The sequence below is a fragment of the Muntiacus reevesi genome, chromosome 2 (genome assembly GCF_963930625.1).
Source record: "Muntiacus reevesi chromosome 2, mMunRee1.1, whole genome shotgun sequence".
Classification (NCBI taxonomy): domain Eukaryota; kingdom Metazoa; phylum Chordata; class Mammalia; order Artiodactyla; family Cervidae; genus Muntiacus; species Muntiacus reevesi.
The window spans coordinates 30,272,226-30,295,497 of NC_089250.1; the positions used below are offsets into that span (position 1 = coordinate 30,272,226).

A 23,272-nucleotide genomic window follows, 5' to 3' on the forward strand; every position below is an offset into this window, starting at 1 on the left:
GGACCCAGAGACACCTTTAAAATCTTGCCTCTACCATTTGCTCTGAGGTCCTGGGTAGTTTCATTTGAATTTAAAATAATGTATTTTTATCACATTTTGTATGATATGGAATATATGTAGCACCTTTAATCAATAAGATGATTTTTAATTCTTTTTAAACAGTGTGAAATAGACATGCAAAAGTGTATAGATAATATATATTTTTAAATTTTAAAAATATTTATTAGGTTCCTGTAAACATTGTGTTCTGCTGTTTTCATATAAATGCTCTCTATATGTCCATTAGACTACAGTTGTTAATGGTGTTGTTCAAATATTCTATATTTCTACTGATTTTTTGATTTCTCAATCTATTGGTTACCATGAGAAGTATGTTAAAATCCATCATGGTGGATTTTTAGTTTCTGATTGTACATATTTCAATTTTTGCATCATATATTTTGAAGCTATGTTATCACATGCATACAAATTATTATTTTTCCTGGTGAATTGAAATATATCAACATATATTGAGCTGCTTTACATTGTAATGTGAATACTAGAGGGGTTTTTTGGTTTTAAAAGCTGTGGAGGGATTGGGGGCAGGAGGAGAAGGGGACAACAGAGGATGAGATGGCTGGATGGCATCACCGACTCGATGGGCATGAGTTTGAGTAAACTCCGGGAGTTGGTGATGGACAGGGAGGCCTGGCGTGCTGCGATTCTTGGGGTCGCAAAGAGCCGGACACAACTGAGCGACTGAACTGAACTGAACTGAATGTGCCTATACCAATCTTTACATATTTGTCTTTATAGTTTACTTGTGTCTTATATAGAAAGCATATGGCTGGGTTTGGAGTTTTACCCAGCCATATTCTTCTTATATGGTAAACCCAATTTTTTACATTCACTGTGTTTACTGATTTTTTGTCGTAGTTACTGTTAAAATTTCTTGATTTATTTTTATTGTTTCATTTTCATTTCCATATTCTATTTTTTCCCTTCTTTGGAAGGTATGTATATCCTTTATATTCTATTAGTGGTTACAGTAGAAAAATCAACATGTATATTTAATGCATAGAATTTTTAAAGTTTTGAATACAGTAAATATTTTTACCTTCCTTCCTTCCTAGTAATATAAGGACTTTAAAATCCTTCAGCCTCAATTATAATCTAAGTTATATGCTAAATTTTTCAGGATGTGGGGTCTACTTGATTTTTTAAAACCCAGTGATTAGATATTATTTTGTTGTTAAAAACATGGTCAATGTATATTTAGATTAGTGTTTTTGCTTTTTTCCTTTGCTTACCATTTTTTCCTCACATATCAGACCTTTATCCTTGAAATATTACTTATTTCCTGAGGTACATCATTTGAAGTTCCTTTACTGAGGGTCTGTTTTGGTAATAAATACTTAGGTTTCATGTGTCTGAAAATGACTTTATTCATTCATAAGGAATAATTTAATATAATATATAATTTATAATAATGAATTAGAATGGATAATTCTATTTAAAAGTTATTCTCCCTAAGTCCTCTAAAGATATTCCATTTTCAACTGATAAGTATTGTTGCTGTTATATCAGCTTTAAGTAATTGTGTTTCCTTTTAAGTTATCTGTCCTTTTTTCAGATTACTTGTAGCATCTTTGTCACCTGTTCTGTATTTTCCCCTATAAGCTACCTCAGTGTGAATTTCTGTTTTATTTTGTTGCTTGGGATTCCTGGGTAGGAAGGTATTTTCCATTGTTTCTGAAAAACTTCAGCCATTGTCTCTTCAAATATTGCTTCCTATTTCCCTATTATTTGCATTGTAAACTGTGAGTTGATACATGTAGGATCCAAATACCTGTACTTCATTATCCATTTGTGTCTTTGAGCTGTAATTTCTTCAGTCTCATCTTCCTATTTACTACTTCTCTCTCCAGTGGGATCAATCTGCTGCTTAGTCCATCAGTTTGCTTTATAATATTAAGAACTATAGATTTTTTCTTCTATAAGTTCCATTTGGTTACTTTTCAATTCTCCTTGGTTAATTTTGATCATTTATTTTTCCTTCATCATATTTTCAGCTTCATCTTTTAAAAATTATCAAAAGTACAATCTTAACTTTGTAGTTAATAAACCTAATTTCCACTGTCTTTTTACTCTGACTTTATAGTTCATTGGTTCTTCTGGCCCTCATTCATTATTTCCTTGTAAAATATTACTGTGATCTTAGATTGCTTGGAAATTATTATGAGTCCCAGGTTGGAGGGTATTTTCCTGTTTTTTTTTTGTTTTGTTTTGTTTGAATAGGTAGTTAGGGGGCATTACTAACTTGAGACTACTTTAAACTAAATTTTTTAAAATTATAAACCAATTTTTACTGTAGTAAAATACATACTGCTGAAGAATTGATGCTTCTGAACTGTGGTGTTGGAGAAGACTCTTGAGAGTCCCTTGGACTGCAAAGAGATCCCACGAGTCCATCCTAAAGGAAATCAGTCCTGAATATTCATTGGAAGGACTGATGCTGAAGCTGAAACTCCAATACTTTGGCCACCTGATAGGAAAAACTGACTCATGAGAAAAGACCCTGATGCTGGGAAAGATTGAAGGCAGGAGGAGAAGGGGATGACAGAGGATGAGATGATTGGATGGCATCACCAACTCAGTGGACATAAGTTTCAGTAAACTCCGGAAGTTGGCAATGGACAGGGAGGCCTGGCATGCTGCAGTCCTTGGGGTTGCAAAGAGTTGGACATGACTGAGCGACTGAACTGAACTGAAAATACATATAACATAAAATTTACCACCTCAAGCATTTTGTCAAGTTTGGTTGTTTTCAGTACATTCACATTGTTGGGCAGCTAATCTCTAGAACTCTCTTCATCTTGCACAACCTTAACTCTATGCCTGTGAAACAACAACATCCCCTCTCCCCTCCTGCTCCCCACCCCAGTCCACGGCAGCCACCATTCTACTGTCTCTACAAATGTGACTACCACAGGTCTCATATATGTAGAATTGTACTGTATTTGTCTTTGTGAAAGCGTAAATGTTTGAGGGTTTTAGAACCACACAGATGCTATGAATTTTGGCCCCTAAATTCAGTAAGTACAGGTTTGTCGTTATTGATTCTCATGGAAGACTCTTTTCCTTACTACCTCCATTCCACCAGAAGACAAGACTGAGGAAGAAATAAAATCTCTAAAGACTCCTTCTGTGGGCCAGGTTTTACTGAGTCCACCCACATGCGTGTTTTTTGGGGGAGTGAAAGGAGTACTCCCTTTATGTGCTGGTGGAGGCTATATCTCTGATTTATCTCTGTTCAGCCCAGCACTTTCTCACTTCATCCTTTAAAACCCTCCAGGTAACAGAAAAACAGCAATCTGATTAAAAAATGGGCAGAAGATCTGAATATATATTTTTCCAAAGAAGACAGAGAGATGATGAGCAGGCACATGAAAAGATGCTCAATATCATTAATCATCAGGCAAATTAAACCACAGTGAGATATCATCTCACACATGTCAGAATGGCCATCATCAAAAAGAACACAAATAACAAATGTTGGCAAGGATGTGGAGATGAGGAAAGCTTTGTACAGTGTTGGTGGTAGTGTAAGTTGGTACAGTCACATGGAAGACAGTATGGAGGTTTCTCAGAAAACTAAAGATGTAGTATGTTACTCAGAAATTTCACTCCTGGATATAAAGCCCCAAAAGCCAAAAACAATGATTTGAAAAGATATGTGCACCCCCAGTGCTCACAGTAGCATCATCGACAATTGCTAAGATATGGAAGTAACCTCAGTGCCCATCAACAGATGACTGGATAAAGAAGAAGTGATATACAGTACTCCATTATATATAATAGAATACTACTCAGCCATAAAAAGGAATGAAATTTTGCCATTTGCAACTACATGGATAGATAGTGTACTACTAGAGAAAGACAAACACTATATGATATCACTTATATGTGGATTCTAAAAAAATACAACAAACCAATGAACATAACAAAAAAGAAGCTCACAGATAAAGAAAACAATCTAGTGGTTACCAGTGGGGAGAGGGTAGGGGGAGGGACAAGGTAGCAGAAGGGGATTAAGAGGTATAAGCTACTATGTATAAAATAAATAAGCCACAATGACATTCTATACAACACAGGGAATATAGTCAATATTTTATAACTAGTAAATGGAATACAAGCTTTAAAAGTTGTGAATCACTATGTTGTACACTAAAAAGTTACATATTATACATCAATTACACCTCAATAAAAAAACAGGTGGGCAAATGGCAGCTCTGGGTCACTCCTACACCTCATTTCTCTGCTCTCTCTCTTGTTTCTGCACCCCGCCCCCGCCCCACACCCCGAGCAAGTCCTTTGCTTTCCTATCAGCTTAGACAGGCATTTTAAAATATGATCTTTTGTCCCCTTTCATTTTATTCGTTATTTGACATGTACTCTGCTTGGAAGTTTTCCTTTGAATGTTCAGCCTGCCCTACTGCTTAAACTAGCTCCAGCTAATTCTTAAAGAATCTTTAAGTTTCTTAAAGAATCTATCTGTTTATAGCCAGACATGTAAGAAAGTTAGAAAATGATGCTTGCTCACTTGCTCAGTCATGCCTGACTCTTTGCAATGCCATGGACTATAGCCCACCAGGTTCTTCTGTCCATGGGATTGCCCAGGTAAGAATACTAGACTCGGTTGCCATTTCCTTCTCCAAGCCAGAAATTCAACTCGCGTTTCCTACATTGGCAGACAGATTCTTTACCACTGAGCCATCAGGGAAGCCCTAGAAAACGATGCTTGACTTTAATAGAACATAACCTTTCACTGGAAATTGTGAGATAAACCTTAACTTCTAAAACAGTAGGACTTTTATGTTCAGAAAATCAAACTATACCCCTGATCAGGGAACTAAGATCCTACATGGCCATGCAGCCAAAAGATTTAAAAAATAATTAAATAAAATAAAATTGAGTCTTTAAAAATATTTTAATAAATCAAAAAATATATAAATATATATATGCATACATATATATGTCTGTATATATATCTGTTTATTCTTTGCTCATAAAATCAACATATATAGGTACACATATATGTGTACACACACTTGTATATGTATTTTCTTTTGAATGATAAAGCTATACTATCTCAGTTTCATTGACTGCCATTTCATTGCCTCTTTTTAAAATGGCCTGGGAAGGGAAGTCGAGCTTGACCTGACATCAGCCAAACTCACAGCATCCTAGAAAATCCTGAGACCAATCCTAGAACAGTCACCCATTCTGTACCCACACAGGGGTGACTCAGGGTTCCAGTGTCTTAAAAAAACAGTACTGTACCTATAAGTATGAATATTTCAGAGCACAGGCAAATTAGGGAAAATGGCCTCACAAAAAGGAGTACACTGGGAAAAACAAACCAAATAAAGTAACAGAAGAAAAAATTCAGGGGGGCAGAGGCGGGCAACTTTAGCTTTTTGATGTGAGTGTTCACAGCAAGACAGTTCCCAGGCTAACGTTTGACTAGGTCATCTTTTCACAGACTCTCTGAGGTCCACTGGGCTGCACACACAGTCTGATCTGTATTGAAAGGGCAAAGACTTCAGCTTCTATAATGGGGACACATCACAAAAGAACATGTATTTTGTGTAACAAAATGCAGAGACAACACACACAAAAAGAAGAGAATCCTGAAAACAAGGCTTCCAGGAAAATAACATCAGAAATTTGGGGGCATAAAGGAGAAGATTCTGAACCCACAGGCTGTTGTGGTTGCCAGTAGCAAGTTAAGATGCTGGCTCTGTCCTGTGACCCTTTTTTAGGACACAGGGCTTTCTAGCTTTTTACAGGCTTTCAATCCCTGTAAAACTGTTCATTCCTCTCTTTAAAGGTAGGATTTCTATCATTTGAGAATACAAAATACAGTTACTTCAGAGTCAGAGTGCTTAATGATAGGGAAATATAAGTAAATAAATGATATATGATAAAAAATAAAATACTTCAGGGTGTCCATAATCCATTAAAGCAATAAATATTTTTGAAGATATGTAACTCTTCACTTGCATTCAGACATAGGGCATTTTATCTTAAAATACATGCACATACACATAAAACAACAACAACAACAGAACTGTGATAGGCCTAGCCAAAAGCAGCAGTTGGGACCCTGAGAGGGAAGGGTTAATGAATGGCCATCACCTTAGGACACTAAGCCACATTGTTGTCACGTGACCATTTGTGACCTGCTCCAGGTCATTTGCCTGGAGACAGCAGCCTGACAAGATAAATCTGCTTCTGTGTCTAGTCCCCTCCCCTAACCATCTGTTCTCTTTAGGAAATGCAGGCCGGTGGAAGTGCCCGGGAATGCAGCGGGTGTAACCCCAGGGAACATCGCAGGGGGGTGCCCTTGACAGTTACAGCCACCCAAAGTCAACATTTGTCAGAAAATAACACCAGCACTTCTGTGTTGCTGTCTGGGCTTTTAATCCACAAAGGCTTTGTGCCTTTTAATCACTTACTAAAACTTGACTATCTGTTAAAACTCCAGCCACATTTTCAGGTGGCATGTCATCATAGCCCTGCCTCTGGACTCGGTCTAATACAGGGTATATGGGATGGAAGAAGACAACCCAGGAAGAGTCTTGTTGCTATCTGCCTCCAAGGAAGTTTTATCTGCAATGAACTGTAGAGTAGCTGTGAGTATTTTTATGATAACAAAATTCTTTCATTACCAAGGAAGGTGGGGTAGAAAGACATGGTTGGAAGGTATTTGGGTACTAGCTATTTATTGATCAAACTCCAAGCCCCTGGGAGGGCAACAGACAGGTGCTGTGCCTCAGTCTTTTTCTACTTAGTTATGTATTTAACAAAACAGAGGGCTTTGATGGAAACCCAGGGCCTAGAGTTTGATTAGGGGCACAATGATAATTAAGTGCAGGAACACGGCACATCTCTCTGAAAATTTCTCCCCATGGAAGGCAGAGGAATTTTACCTGAGGGTTTCTGAAAGAGAAGACAGGGCATAGGGGATGGATGATCAACATGTGTTATTCTCTTTAGTTGTGATTATTCATGCCAAATTTGCCCACCTCTTCAAAGGATGCAATTTTGATACATTTTTTCATGCTCTTAATTAGATGAAGTAATGGAGTGAAAAAATGATTTCATTTTTTCTTTCACTCACCAAATATTTGTTAAGTGTCTAAAAGTACCATATATCAGACACTAGGATGTAGCAAGGAGCAAGACCCACTTTCTGACTTCAACATGAATATTCCATTATAATTATGGTGGCTTAACCATAAGGGTGCTTTTGTAAAGCCACCCCAAAATAATCATTTGGTATCCCTGGAACTGTATCCTTTTAATTCCTGTGAATACTACTGAATTAATGTGAAACCATTCAAAAACAATTCCAGGCAGAAATTTAGCAAACTTAAACTTGACCAAAATATTTTAATATATGTAAATAGAATGGAAATACTTAAAAAAATTAGCATGTTTTGCACGTGAAATGGTTTATAACATGTAGAATTCTCTGCATTTCTGTATTTCTTAATAATTTATTGTTAGGACTGTGCTTTTGCATGCATTATGTATGAAATGTATGTGGGGACAGGAATGAATATGCATTGTAGAGTATATACATTATACACAGTATATATAGTAAAGACAACTTATTTAGTCAAATTGACTCAGATCTAACTACTGAGTGAGAAATGCAGGCACTTTCCTGGTGGTCCAGTGGTTAAGAATCCACCTTGTAATGCAGAGGACATAGGCTCAATCCCTCATCAGGGAACTGAGATCCCACATGCTGCAGGGCAACTAAGCCCGTGGGCCACAACTAGAGAATCAATCCATGCACTACAATGAAAGATCCCAAAGATGCAACAAAGATCCCATGTGCCAAAACTAAGACCTGATGCAGTCAAATAAAGAAATATTTTTAAAAAGCCAAAAACAAACAAGCAAAAAAAGAAATTAATCAGGAACAAAGTAAGGGCCTGATAAGCACATGAGAATTTTTAAAAGCAAATATTTACTAATGACACTGCTCCTTTCCTATTTCCTAATGTCCACTGAGATTTCTTCTGTCACCACTATTGCAGACGATAGGAAAATATAAGAAAAACTAGATGCCTTTAAACATGTCACCATGTATATACACACATATATACACATATACACACACACACACACACATACACACACACACATATACACACACACACATATATACACACACACATATATACACACACATATATATACACACATATATACACACACAAATATATATACACACACACATACACACACACACATATATACACACACACATATATACACACATACACATATATATACTCACATATATACGCACACACACATATACACACACATATATACACACACACATATATATACACATATATATATGCACACACACATATATACACACACATATACACACACATATACACACACACACATATATACACACACACACACACAAATATATATGACTGATTTGCATTGTTGTACAGCAGAAGCCAACACAACATTGTAAAGCAATTATCCTCCAATTAAAAAAGAAAAGGAAAAAAAAAAACTTCAAACAATAAATGCTGGAAAGGGTGTGGAGAAAGGGGAAATCTCCTACACTGTTGATGGGAATATAAATGGATACAACCATTACAGAGAAAAATATGGAGGTTCCTTAAAAAACTAAAACTACAGCTACCATATGATCCAGAAATTCCAATCCTGGGCATATATATGAAAAAAATCATAATTCAAAAAGGTACATGTGTTCCAGTGTTCATTGCAGCACTATTTACAATAGCCAGGACATGGAAGCGACCTAGATGCCCACTACAGAGGAATGGATAAAGAAGATGTGGTACATATTTACAATAGAATACTACTCAGCCATAAAAATGAACAAAATAATGCCATTTGCAGCAACATGGATGGACCTAGAGACTGTCATACACAGAGACAATCTCTGTCTCAGAGAAAGACAAATATCATGTGCTATCACTTATAGGTGGACTCTTAAAAAAATGGTAAAAATGAACTTATTACTAGAAGTGGTCATAGACATAGCAAATTTATGGTTATCAGGGGCGAAAGGAGGCAAGGGATAAATTGGGAGATTGGGATTGACATATACACACTAACATATAACTATATATAAAATAGATAACTGAAAAGAACCTAGTGTATAGTACAGGGAACTCTACTCAATACCTATATGGGAAATGACCTATATGGGAAAATAATCTAAAAAAAAAGTAGATATATTTATATGTATAACTGATTCACCTTGGTGTACAGCAGAAACTAACGCAATATTATAAATCAACTATACTCCTGGAAAATTTCTGTAAGAAATCTACATTGGTCTGTAGAGCGTACTCAGTGAGACAGAAACACACACAAGCATGAGCGCATTTCAGTGTGGTGTTGTGAGTGACACTGGCCACAGCTACCCCTTCACGAACGCAGTGCATACTCTAATGCCTGTCTGGGACAATGGAGAGAGAGAGGGTGCTGGGGACACAGTGTCTGATCCTGCCTCTGACAACAGCACCTACGTTCTGAGCGACCTTGAGAAAGTCACTGAAGCCTCCAAGTCTTTTTTGCTCATCTGTCGAAAGGGGTTAAGAAAAATTAGTTTTTAACCTTTAAAGTGTTAGGCAAATTTCCCCAATTATTGCTTGTCATAGTTTTCCTTTTACTATTTAAAAGAAGTAAAGTAAAAGTAAAGTAAAAAGACCTGTTTAGAAAGAAATAGAAAATCCAGACAAATATTGGACAGACTGAAATGGAGCAAAACTACTTCGTATACCTAAAAGTGCTGAATAAAATGCAGTTAATTAACTTATGCTGGTAATTGGTATGTGTTAATTATCCCAAATTGCACTCTTTAACACAGACACTTGGGCAATTCAGCCCAATGTCAACAGCAAATGAAGACACTGGTCCTGTCTTCTCTCTAACGTATTATAGCCACCAAAACCTCCCACAAGTAATTTTTTCCTCTAAAGCCATTTTTCATGACTCTGACACCATTCCCAAGAAATGTGACATTTTAACAAATAGGATTGCCATGTCTATGAGATTTATCTTCACTCTCCTCAATACCATCATTCCATGAACTATGTATCGCTTTACATGAAAAACGCAACCTCTTTTGTGCTCTGTGGCAGCTGCAAAGTTCATATGGTAAAAAGCTCTTCCTAGGGTGGATAAACTGTGAAATGCATTTTAAAATGAAGTTTTAATTACATTTTGCAATTCAGAGCCAACTTCTGGTTTTAGTGTAATTTAAACAAGGGTTTTTCTCTCTTGCAGCCATCTGTTCCTTTTCCTTAAGCTTACACTTATGTCATAATATTGAAAATGTGACGTCATTCTCTCCTATGACGTCATTAAACATCTCTGTAGGATAATGGGCCCAAGCAGACAGTTGAATCATGTTTGTTCAAATATATAGATAATGGGGAATATGCAAAATAAATACATGGCAATCTAAATTATTTCTCTATGACTTTTTATTCACAGTTACTCTCTACAGTTGAGAAGCATAAAAGTAATCCTTTATCACAAAAAGAATCCTTTAAAGAAAGACAAAAGAATCTTTAAAATACCTACATATATGTGAATAAACTAGTATATTAATGTGAATGCACTGTGTGAATTGATGGTTTTGTGTTTGTGTGAAACCAAAATTCCCGGTAAATATTTACTTGAAGTAATAAATTATACTTTCTGGCTATATACAATGTTTAGGCATTGTTGAGGGAATAGTCTTACATTTAAAACTTATTCCATTCTATTCAGTTTCTATTTTTGACATTAAAAATAAATTAATTGAAATTCATCAATTAAGAACTTTTCAGATTTTGTAATTAAGCTGTAACTGCCACTAGTAATATAGGAGTATATGTGACTAATGTTTTAGAATTATATTAACAGTAAATTTATCAGTGTATAGTAATTTATATAATTTATTTTAGACATATTATAAATATTTTAAAAATTATTTTAGTTATTAAATCAATAGTTCTAGGTGAGTTTAATAATTCTTTTAAGTAGCTGTTGAAGAACTCTCATAAAATTGTAAAGAATCCCACACAATACTATCTCCACAAATATTCATTGGTTTTAAATTAAGAAATTCAGTGACAAGGGAGACAGAATTTTGGGGGGAGTTTCTTTCGTGGTGAACAATTTTTATAATAATCAGTCATTGAAATTCAACATTGTTCTAAATAAATCAGTTGTCTATAAGCATCCCTGTATTATTGTATTTTTAAATTAAAGAAAATTTTAATTACTTGGTCAAGTTCATAAGTTTTGGCACTGAATATATTCTGTGTTTCTGGATGTATCAGGCTCTGAACTCGTCTCAAAATAGATCAAGACTCATAGTGCTTACCCTCCAGACCCAGAAAGTCACAGGTTGGATGGCTGATGAATTCCAAAAAAGTCACTGCACAATAATAATGGAAAGTGCACTAGCCTAGGAGCTAGAATTCCTGGATTGCTGAGCAGTTAAGAGACCCAAGCTTTAGTTTCTTCATTTCTGCATTCGTGTTAATACGCAGCATCTGTATTTCACCAGTTCATTATGAATTTCAGAACCTGCCCTTTTCATGCTCTTGGTAGCATTTAATGATGCCAACATCTAGTGAACTGCTCACAGCAGGCCCTGGTTTCTCCTTCTCCACTTCTGTCATGATGGGGAACAAGTCCCATCACTTTACTCTTCCTTCTTGCCCTGTTCTGGTCTATGACAGCATGATTCTCCCAGATGCTAGCCTAAATTCCCCTTCCCTTTGCACCCCCACAAAATAATAACCATCTACCCCACTAAGATCTCCAAATACAGCCCCTCCTATCCATTCTTCTGTTGTTAACTTAATTCAGATCCTCATTTGTCCCCTAAACCACTGTAATTATCTCCAAACAGGAAATCACTCTCAGTTTTGCTCCCTAATCTAGCGTCCATGTTGCTACCATTTGGATCTTTCTGAACAGAAATCTGCTTTACATATCTCCATCCTGATTTACAACTCTTCAGAGGTTCTACATCACCTGCAGCACAAAATCCAAACATCCTGGTCATTTGGTCCCTACCAGTCTTTCCAACTCATCTCCCATCCTTTCTAGATGCACAGGCAGAAGCTGGGCAAAAGCCACACTGATCATGATTTTGAGTAACCTATGCTGAGTGTTCCTACATGCTTCTCACATGACCTCATCCCTCTGATGTGAATACAGTATTCTCTGATCTACTACTAGGCAGAGCCTTTCTTCAATATACATCTTATCAGAGATGTTTTTCTCTATGAAGCCTTTCTTGAATGAGCCAAGCAGTGTTTGGTATCTCCTCTGTGTCAACCCAGATCCTAGGAGTACGTTTTTAGACTCGGTAAGGTCTGAAAAGCAATGATCTGTTTCCATGTCTATTTTCCCTATTGGACAGTGATTTTCTTGAAGGACGGGATTCCATATTATTTGTCTTTGTTTTCCCAGCTTGTACATCATAGTAAATAAATGATCAACAATATCTTATTAGATGGATGAATGGATGGACAGATGGATGCATCTCCCTCATGCACATTAGCGCTAATAAATTCAGCCTTATCTTCCAGAAACAACAAGCTCTTTTACCTCTCAATAGGTGTTCTTCTGGATTATCCATCCTTCATCTGACACTTGAACCCCACCAACCTACATCTGAATAGTTTTCTTCAAGACTCAACTCAAATGAGTTGCCTCTTTCATTATTCTTTCACAATATTTTGTATGTATTGTACTATAAAAAGCTTTCAACACCTTTAACTGTAATTATTAATTTAAATATGTATTTCCTCCCCTGACTTTCAGTTCTTTGAGATTGCTGCTTAAATTTCTTATTCATAGGTGTACTCCCAACACAAAAGCTAGCACAGGGTAGGTAGCAGTACAAGACAGTCAATGTTTGCTAAATTAATTCATGAAGGTGAGCTTGAATGTATGAGATGAAATCATATATTTGCAAGTTCTTTGAAACCGGAAAAGCCCAAGACAAATGTTAGGTAATGTTATCATCTGGATCACACCCACGTATCATACCCTTTCCTCTGCTTCTTAGTTCTTTCTTCCCAGCGAGCTCACAGGCCCTTGTCTAAATTATCATTTCACACAGATTTCCTTGCTCCCACTCAGAGTGCATTTTGACATTAAACTAAACCCCTCAGCTCTTGGATAAAGATCTAGAATATAAAGAGGTTTGAAAAACAGAATCAGTCGTCTTGGCGTTTCAGTACTGGCCTTAAAAACGTACGTACGTGATAACCGTATTCTGAAAACGAAGACAGCCAGATGGTGTCAGAGAACTGTTTTCTTAGCTAATAGCGATATATTTGTCATCAATGTATGCCTGTTCCTTATAAAGAGAGAGTCTGTTTACTGGTTGAGGAGCAAACAGAAGAAATGATATAATATAAGTAACAAGAATAAATACTTGATACGAACGTCTCATCTTCCTCTTGGGAAATTCCAGGATATTTTACAGATAACATTGTGACCAACATTATTGACCTTGAAGAAGGGACTTTCTCCAGTGTGAAGCACAGCAGCTCTTCTGCATCTCGCAATCACCACACTGTTTAGGGCAAGAGGTGAAAGATATTTACCTCAAAGGCGGGGGAAGAGTGGAATAAGAAAGAATGTTATTATTCATGGAAATAGAATATACGGCAACCCACTCCAGTATTCTTGCCTGGAGAATCCCACGGACAGAGGAGCCTGGCGGGCTACAGTCCATGGGGTCGCAAAGAGTCGGACACGACTGAGCGACTAACACACATAGAATATGGAATGAGGAAAACTGGCTGAGGTTGACACCTTCGCTCTTATAAGAAGTGCTATGAGATCACTGATGACTGGGAGGGGCAGGACCTCTGTTTAAGCCTCATCTGAAAGATGTCAAGCAGAGTATATTTTTCCCCAGTACCATTTTGACATCTGGGGTCAATCCTTTCTCCAAGCGGAAAAAAAAGTCACATGCATAAATGCAACTTCAGTAGCATCTTGACAGTCCCTGGAAGTCATCCAGCTGATTGTCAGTTGAGTGTAGTTAAGTCACCTTGTTAGACATTCTGTATGCTGGGTGAGATGCTTTTGTGATGGGGTGTATTTCTCCATAGGGAAGTGCTGTCCTAGGGAATGTGGCGGTGAAAGTGGGTGGATGCTATCATCACAAAAGGAGCAATGGGGTGTAAGACCAGGACATCTGAAGACGAATACAAATTGTTCTTATTCACCAGCTCTTCATTTCAGAAGTTAAGGACTCCCAAACTTTTCTGAGACTTAGTTTCTTCATCTATAAAATGAGGACAATCATTGAGGGTGGGGCCCTCATGATGGGATTAATGCTCTTCTAAGAAGTGACACCAGAAAACTTGTGAGAATGTGACTGCCTGCAAGCCAGAAAGATACCTCTCACCAGACCTGACCATGCTGGTACCCTGATCTTGGATTTCCAGCCTCCAAACTATAAAAAAACAGTATATGTCTATTGTGCAAGCCAAAAAATAATAAAAAATAAAATGGAATGCTCATACTTTTCTCATGTAGTTTTTGTAAGAATTAAATGATATGGGGCCATTTAAAATGCCTGAGGATTATTAAGTGTTTTATCTTCTTGCTTCACCTGCTTCTCCATCCTACCACCTCATTAATATCTAATCCCAAACTTTTTTTTTTTTTGCAAGGCTCTCTTCTGAAAAGTATGTATGACCACTGACACTATTTTTCCCCATAGATTTTATACTGTGTTCCCTTCTTTAATAGGGAGAATTTAAGTGCACTCATTTCTTGGTTGCCTTCACACTAATGTTCAGTTACCTAGGCTGTGTCACATCACCAGATATCACTAATAATAATACTGGGTTGGCCAAAAACTTCGTTTGTGGTTTTCTTCCATAACATCTTATGGAATGAACTTTTTGGCCAACTCAATATATGCGTGTGTATGTATGTGCAAGACTTCTCCAGTGGCTCAGTGGCAAAGAACCCATCTGCCAATGCAGGAGAATCAGGTTAGATCCCTGGGTCGGGAAGACCCCCTGGAGGAGGAAATGCCAATCCACTCCAGTATTCTTGCCTGGGAAATCCCATGGACGGAAGAGTCTGGTGGGCTACAGTCCAGGGTTTGCAAGAGAGTCGGACGCAACTTGGCGACTAGACTAAACTAGAGACATATGTGTGTGTATGTGTGTATATATATATATATATATGTATATCTCCTGGCTTTTTAATGACAGCAAATTTGTCTGTCTCCTTTTTTAACTTCATTTACCCAAAGTCTAAAACATGAGCCTAATTGCTTCTTTTCTGAAGTCTTCTCCCTATACATTACTGTGAAATTTGTAACAGTGTTTTACAGAAGGACCATTTCCCTCAAGTGGCACTCCTTTCTAATTCCCAGGGGTTACATTTGACACTTACACGTGTAGATGAATCTTACTGAACATGTTCATCTTCCTCTAGAAACTTACCATGCCATATTTCAGATGACATTTACCATCCAGGCAGGATTTATATGTAACTGATGTCTGGAGGTCTGGATGCCTGCATTCCCCATCCCTCCCTGAGATAAAGCTTTTGGAAGACCACATACAGGAGGATCACGCAGTGTCTCATGGGCCACTGTAAGGCCTTGGCTCTTTCTCGAGGAAAATGAGGAGCTGTTGGTGGGTTGTGAGCAGACCTGATTTGACTTCATCGTGAAGACAGACTTTGGTGGTTGTAACTGAATAGACAGTAGCAGAGCAAAGGAAGAGAAACAAGGAATGTTTGAGCATCTATTGCAGAGATCCTTCAAAAGATGATGGAGTTTTGCACCAGGAGGGCAGCAGGGGAGGTTGTGACGTATCTGGATTCTGGTCATATTTTGAAAGTCAAGCCATAAGTCTATTTGATGGGCTAAATGTAGAGGGTTTTACAGGAAGAAAGAGGAGAAAACCCCAAGGTTGTTGGTCCGAGCAGTGGATGGATGCAGTTGCTATCAACTTAGACAGGGAGGGTGCTGCAGCAGCTGGTTTGGGGTGGGACATGAGGGGTTTAGTTCAAGGCATGTTAAACTTGAGTTGTCTATTAGACATCCAAGTAGAGATGGCAAGCAGGCAATTAGACATGCGAGTCTGAACTTTGGAAGAAAGGACCTCACCATAGAAGACCGTTAATATGTGACCCTTAATATTTGTGAGAGGTTTAGAACAACCTCAGGTTCTAAGATAGTAAGCAACAGTCATGATTAATAGAGCTCCTTCTTCTCTGACCATATCACTGGAAATATCCAGAATGACATAATGGTCAAATCCTGTCTATGATATGCAGTGATTGAAGGCCTCCACAAAATAATCCCTTCTTATTTGGGGAGTAAATTTCTCATTTTTCAAGTGCAGTTTGAAGGTACAGTGGGGAGGGAATTACATTTCAAAATAAAAATTAAAAAACATGATGCACATACAAAGTCAATGCAACTCTGGAAAATGTCCTTTGAGGATAAACTATTTAGCCATAGGAGATGTCACATAGTATGATGATTAAGGAAGTAGATTCTAGCCTCGAAATGAATTTACATTCCAGCACATCACCTTGCATATCTAATCTCTATGCCCCAGTTTCCTCATCTATAAACCTGAGACCAGATGGGATTATACAGAATATTAAGTGAGATAATAAATAAAAAGCACATAGCACAATGCCAGAAGCACAGTAAGTTCTTATACTTGTTGGCTATGACGATGATAAGCAAATTTATTTTTGTTTTCAGTTGGAACTAAGACTGAAAGATTTTCTTATAGTTTTTCCTTTACCATGGATATAGACTCACTATATCACTTAAATACTGAGAAAACTGAGTCTCAAGGAATTTAGGCCTAAAGAAGCAAAAAGACATTGCAATCAGAAATAAGAGTCTGATCCAACCTGTTATGGGCAACTCCATTGCTTTTCTTGACTCCCCACTCAGACCCACCCTGGTATTTTGCCCATATTGGTAATTAACAATTGGTAGTTAACAAACCAAATGAACTGCCTCAAAAGGAAAAAAAAATACTAAACTTATCTCTTCCCCCTTATGTTAATTGTGTATATTTCATTTTTAAGCATGATTCTTTGGGGAAAACAGAATATGTTTACTATAGAAAAACACATATTCTTTTAGCTGAGTAATTTTGGAAGCAAAAATGATCTCCATGGTAAGAAGAAAGAAAAGGAGTAGTATTAATAGAAGGTGGCACCGAGCTAATGTGCATTTTATAGTATAAAGGAAAGAGTTTTTTTAGCCTCCCTGCCTAAAACAACATCATGAACTAGAAGTTATGCTAAATTGGTGAAGAGAATAAAAAGGAACCAGCTACAATATGATTGCTCAGAATCAGAGTCAAGAGCCAGCTCCCAGGAAGCAGCCCGGGACAGCAGAATCCTCTCACTCATGGACACAGAGGCTTAACTGGTCCTTCTAGGGTTTGGAAGAGAGGCTCTGAAAATACTTCTGATCTCTTAGAAGCAGATTTATAGGTAAATAATAGTGCTTTAATCCTGGCATCCTGATGTTGCCAAAGTAATAGAATATCATAATGGAAAAAAGTCTAATAAGACAATGGTTATCTGATGTTCCATTTCTTTTCCAGGCCAGCTTTGGATCCTGAACAATCTCTTCTTTTCTCTTAACTCCCTTCATACAATATTTAATGAGGCTTATTTTCCCTTATTTTTTTCCATATCGTCTCCTGGTAGGATCCTTCCTTTCTTCATCCTTCTTCCCTCCCTCCCTTCTTTTCTCCCTTCCTTTCTCTCTCCCTTTTTCTCTTTCTTTCTTCTTTCTGTTTTTGAATCTCTATAGTGATGCTTTAGGGGTTAACTTTCAGCTCAGTTCAGTCGCTCCCTTGTGTCCAACTCTTTGAAACCATATGGACTGCAGCATGCCAGGTCTCCCTGTCCATCACCAATTCCCAGAGCTTACTCAAACTCATGTCCATTGAGTCGGTGATGCCATCCAACCATTTCAACCTTTGTCGTCCCCTTCTCCTCTCACCTTCAATCTTTCCCAGCATCAGGGTCTTTTCCAATGAGTCAGTTATTCACATCAGGTGGTCAAAGTATTGCAGTTTCAGCTTCAGCATCAGTCCTTCCAATGAATATTCAGGACTGGTTTCCTTTAGGGTGAACTGGATGGATCTCCTTGCTGTCCAAGGGACTCACAAGAGTCTTCTCCAACACCATGGTTCAAAAAGATCAATTCTTCATCACTCAGTTTTCTTTAGGATCTAACTCTCACATCCATACATGACTACTGGAAAAACCATAGCTTTCATTAGCTAGACCTTTGTCGCAGAAGTAATGTTTCTGCTTTTTAATATGCTGTCTAGATTGGTCATAGATTTTCTTCCAAGGAGCAAGCATCTTCTAATTTCATGGGTACAGTCACCATCTGCAGTGATTTTGGAGCCCAAAAAGATAAAGTCTCTCACTGTTTCCATCATTTCCCCATCAGTTTGCCATGAAGTAATGGGACCAGATGCCATGATCTTAGTTTTCTGAATGTTGAGTTTTAAGCCAACTTTTTCACTCGCCTCTTTTCAGTTTCATCAAGAGGCTCTTTAGTTCTTCTTCACTTTCTGCCATAAGGGTGGTGATATCTGCATATCTGAGGTTGATATTTCTCCTGGCAATCTTGACTCCAGCTTGTGCTTCATCCAGCCTGGCATTTTGCATGATGTACTCTGCTTATAAGTTAAATAAGCAGGGTGATAATATGCAGCCTTGACCTACTCCTTTCCCAATTTGAAACCAGTCTGTTGTTCTATGTCCAGTTCTAACTGTTGCTTCTTGACCTGCATACAGATTTCTCAGGAGGCAGGTCAGGGGTCTGGTATTCCTATCTCTTGAAGAATTTTCTATAGTTTGTTGTGATCCACATAGTCAAAGGCTTTGACATAGTCAATAAAGCAGAAGTAGATGTTTTTCTGGAATTCTCTATCTTTTTTGATGATCCAAAGGGTGTTGGCAATTTGATCTCTGGTTCTTCTGCCTTTTCTAAATCCAGCTTGAATATCTGGAAGTTCATGGTTCACATACTGTTGAAGCCTGGCTTGCAGAATTTTGAGCATTACACTCCTAGCATGTGAGATGAGTGCAATTGTACGGTAGTTTGAACACTCTTTGGCATTGTCTTTCTTTGGGATTGGAATGAAAACTGACCTTTTCCAGTTCTGTGGCCACTGCTGAGTTTTCCAAATTTGTTGGCATATTGAGTGCAGTACTTTCACAGCATCATCTTTTAGGATTTGAAATAGCTCAACTGGCATTCTGTCACATCCACTAGCTTTGTTCATAGTGATGCTTCCTAAGGCCCACTTGACTTCGCATTCCAGGATGTCTGGCTCTAGGTGAGTGAGCACACCTTCGTGGTTATCTGGGTCATAAAAATCTTTTTTGTATAGTTCTGTGTATTCTTGCTACCTCTTCTTAATATCTTCTGCTTCTGTTAGGTCCATACCATTTTTGTCCTTTATTGAGTCCATCTTTGCATGAAATGTTCCTTTGGTATCTCTAATTTTCTTGAAGAGATCTCTAGTTTTTCCCATTGTATTGTTTTCCTCTGTTTCTTTGCATTGATCACTGAGGAAGGCATCCTTTTCTCTCCTTGCTGTTCTTTGGAATTCTGCGTTCAGATGGGTATGTCTTTTCTTTTCTCCTTTGCCTTTAGCTTCTCTTCTTTTCTCAGCTATTTGTAAGACCTCCTCAGACAACCACTTTACCTTTTAGCATTTCTTTTTCTTGGGGATCATCTTGATCGCTGCCTCCTATACAATGTCATGAACTTCTGTCCATAGCTCTTCAGGCACTCTGTCTATCAGATCTAATCTCTTGAATCTGTTTGTCACTTCCACTGTATAATCATAAGGGATTTGATTTAGGTCATACCTGAATGGTCTAGTGGTTTTCCCTACTTTCTTCAATTGAAGTCTGAATTTGTCAATAAAGAGTTCATGATCTGAGCCACAGTTCAGCTGCTACAGTCTTGTTTTTGCTGACTGTATAGAGCTTCTCCATATCTGGCCGCAAAGAATATAATCAATCTGATTTCGGTATTGACCATCTGGTGATGTCCATGTGTAGAGTCTTCTCTTGTGTTGTTGGAAGAGGGTGTTTGCTATGACCAGTGCATTCTCTTGGCAAAACTCTATTAGCCTTTGCCCTGCTTAATTTTGTACTCCAAGGCCAAATTTGCCTGTTACTCCAGGTAACTCTTGACTTCCTACTTTTGCATTCCAGGGGTTAACTTTATGTATCCTTTTCATCTGTTAGAGTTTAAATTTCTTAAGATAATCTACTCCTGTTCCAGACTTGACTCTTCTGTCTGAAGCCTGCACTTATCCTATATTTTTCTCCTTTTCCATTCATTTACATAGTCTTACAAAGAGTGATATTTTTGCTATGATCTCTACTGAAGTGAGAAGATACCCATAAAATTAGCATAAAATAATAAATTCTATTTAAAAAATAAACACACCAGAACATAAATATCTATAGGAGCATTGCCCCTTCAAAAAAAATTACACTGATATTCACATAGGCTTTGGGATTAATTTTAGAACCACTTTATGATCGATCGTCACAAACATCATGTGATGTTGCCTTACCTTGGCTTTATGTTTTATGCAGATTAGTATTACTCACCTAATTCTCCAGTCCTGGCCAATTTTCCTTTTTGATAGTTTCCATAGTTCACATCAGTCCCCTTTTCAAACAAATATAGAGCCTACCCTGAAGACAGTTCTGGAAAAGAATTACAAACATTGTTTCTGAGATGGCAGCATAATTAAAATTTCTATAGTTTTGAAGTCCTTGAGATGAGAAAACTCCCTTTTGGATGATAATGTTCCCTAATTTCTGGGCTTCCCTGGTGGCTCAGACAGTGGGAAAAAAACTGCCTGCAATGCAGGAGACCCAGATTCAATCCCTGGGTTGGGAAGACCCCTGGAGAAGGGAATGGCAACCCACTCCAGTATTCTTGCCTGGAGAATTTCATTGACAGAGGAGCCTGGTGGTCATATTCCATTGAGTTGCAAAGGGTTGGACACAACTGAGCAACCTAGCACTTTTACTTCACTTTTCCTAATTTCTAGTAACAACTGAACTGAATATCTTATAGTCACATCCTAAAAGCCAACTCCAAAATTCTTTTACTTGATTTCAACTATATTCCAGTACATAGTGTGCTTAACACTTTTAATCTGTATGTGTGGAAAACATGGTCTTGACAGTAACAATATGTCTGTCTTCTTGTCTCTAGGACTATCCTTGATAAGAAGGAACTACTGGAGTTTGCTCAACTTGGCTGTTACTTGGAATACGATCTCTTTGGTACTGAACTTTTTCATTATCAGTTCAACCCAGATATTGACATGCCCAATGATAATAAAAGAATTAAAAGGTAAATATGATGAAAACTCTCACAGCATTTCCTCTTACCATTTCTTCCGGATTTTCATATCTGGGTGGGAATTAGTAAAGATTCAGAAAACAATAAGCAGGCGGAACCAGAGACTTGCAAGGGAAAATATATCAATGCTGTTTCAGGAAGGCAAATCTCTATATATTATTTCAAGGAGAAAATGAGTCAACCTAAGTAGGTAAAAGCTTAGCAGAGCCTTAGAAGTTCAGTGCAGATGGGCAGCTGATAAGAAACACAGATAATACTCAATCTCTGCTCTGACAGTAAAATAACAAAAGACATTTCCCCGTTTCTATTCCTAATGAAGTAAGCTGTTTCTTTCTCAGGTTGATCACACCAAAGTCCTAACCTCCTGCAATGAATTTTTGAAATGTTTATTAAAAATATTCACTAAAGAGGTAATTGCAACTGAAAGACTATAACGTCAAACATTATATAAAATCCAACCTCTCAAAATTGTTCAATATTTGTGAGGAAAAACAAATAATTGTAGAAGTCATTCTCTGCACTCAAGTGGAAATTTTTGAGAGTCAAGACTAGATGGTTACCTGGTTTGTCTTAGTTACCTGGTGATATGAAGAATGAATGCACCAAGTTAGGGAACCTGAGAGGTGAAATAGATTTGGAATCGGCAGGATGACTTTAGTTTGGGAATATAGTGTTGCTACCCATGGGGCCATAAGAAAAGGGTGTGAAGCTCAGGACAGACTTGGACATGCAGCTAGACATTGTTGGTTTGCATGTGACAGTCGGTAGCATGGGAATGAATGAGATCACTCCAAGAAGCAAACAAGGACAGAACCCTGGTGACCACCCACATTTAAGGGATGAACTCAGAAACAGTCCCTCAAGAGAAATCTTCAAAGCATTAAGAATATCAGGGAAATGCATTGTTATGGAAGTTGGTGGAGAAGGATACTTAAGGCAGAAGGACTTGAACCCTTGTACTAAGTGGCAGATACTAAGAGAGATAAAGATGGAAAAGTATCCATTTGATTTCACCATCAGTAAGTTTTCATTTCACAGTCAGTAAGTACAGCCTTGGCAGAAAAGGCTTGAGGAAAGACTAGAAAGTGAGGAAGTAAACAGAGAATATGGAAGCTACTCTTTCAAGAAACTTGGTAGTAAAGTGAAGGAGGGTTGCAGGGCTAGAGCTAGAAGACCAGACAGGGGACTTTCCTACTGGTCCAGGGTCTAAGACCTGCATGCTATCAATGCAGAGCCCAGTTCAATTCCTGGTCAGTGAACTAGATCCCACATGTTGCAACTAAGAATTTGCATGCCACAACTAAGACCCGGCACAGTCAAATAGATAAGTAAATAAATATGAAAAAAAAAGAAGACCAGAAAGGGCCAAAGAAAGGTTTTGTTAGGAGACCAAGAGAATGAATCCAGGGACTTGGTGTCTATTCTATAGGGTTATTATAGAATTTATATGAAATAAAGCATGCACCTTTTAGCTGAGTATCTGGGGTATACTATGGAAATGATCAGTCAATGTTAACTTAAAAAAATCCAGACAGATAAGAGATATAGAGCAAGACTCCTGAGGAGACAAAGAGATGGAATTTGGGCAGCAAATAGCAATGGCTGATTCATGTTGATGTATGGCAGAAACCAACACAACATTGTAAAGCAATTATCCTTCAATTAAAAATAAACCATTTTTTTTTTTAAAAAGGAGGTATGCTATTTCCATAGAAATGAGAGGAGGCGAGGCAGGTAACGGAGTGAGTGCAGATCAATGTCTTGGTGAAA

The 23,272-nt window shown here is 37.7% G+C and overlaps 1 protein-coding gene across 2 annotated transcripts in view; it reads left to right on the forward strand.

Moving 5' to 3' along the window:
- Window positions 1-23,272, forward strand: part of PTER (phosphotriesterase related) — a 71,977-nt gene that overhangs the window by 42,484 nt on the left and 6,221 nt on the right. For both annotated transcript variants that reach the window (XM_065921171.1, XM_065921172.1), the window contains exon 4: window positions 21,353-21,493. In XM_065921171.1, the coding sequence (XP_065777243.1) occupies window positions 21,353-21,493 (141 nt within the window). The remainder of the gene's footprint in view (window positions 1-21,352; window positions 21,494-23,272) is intronic.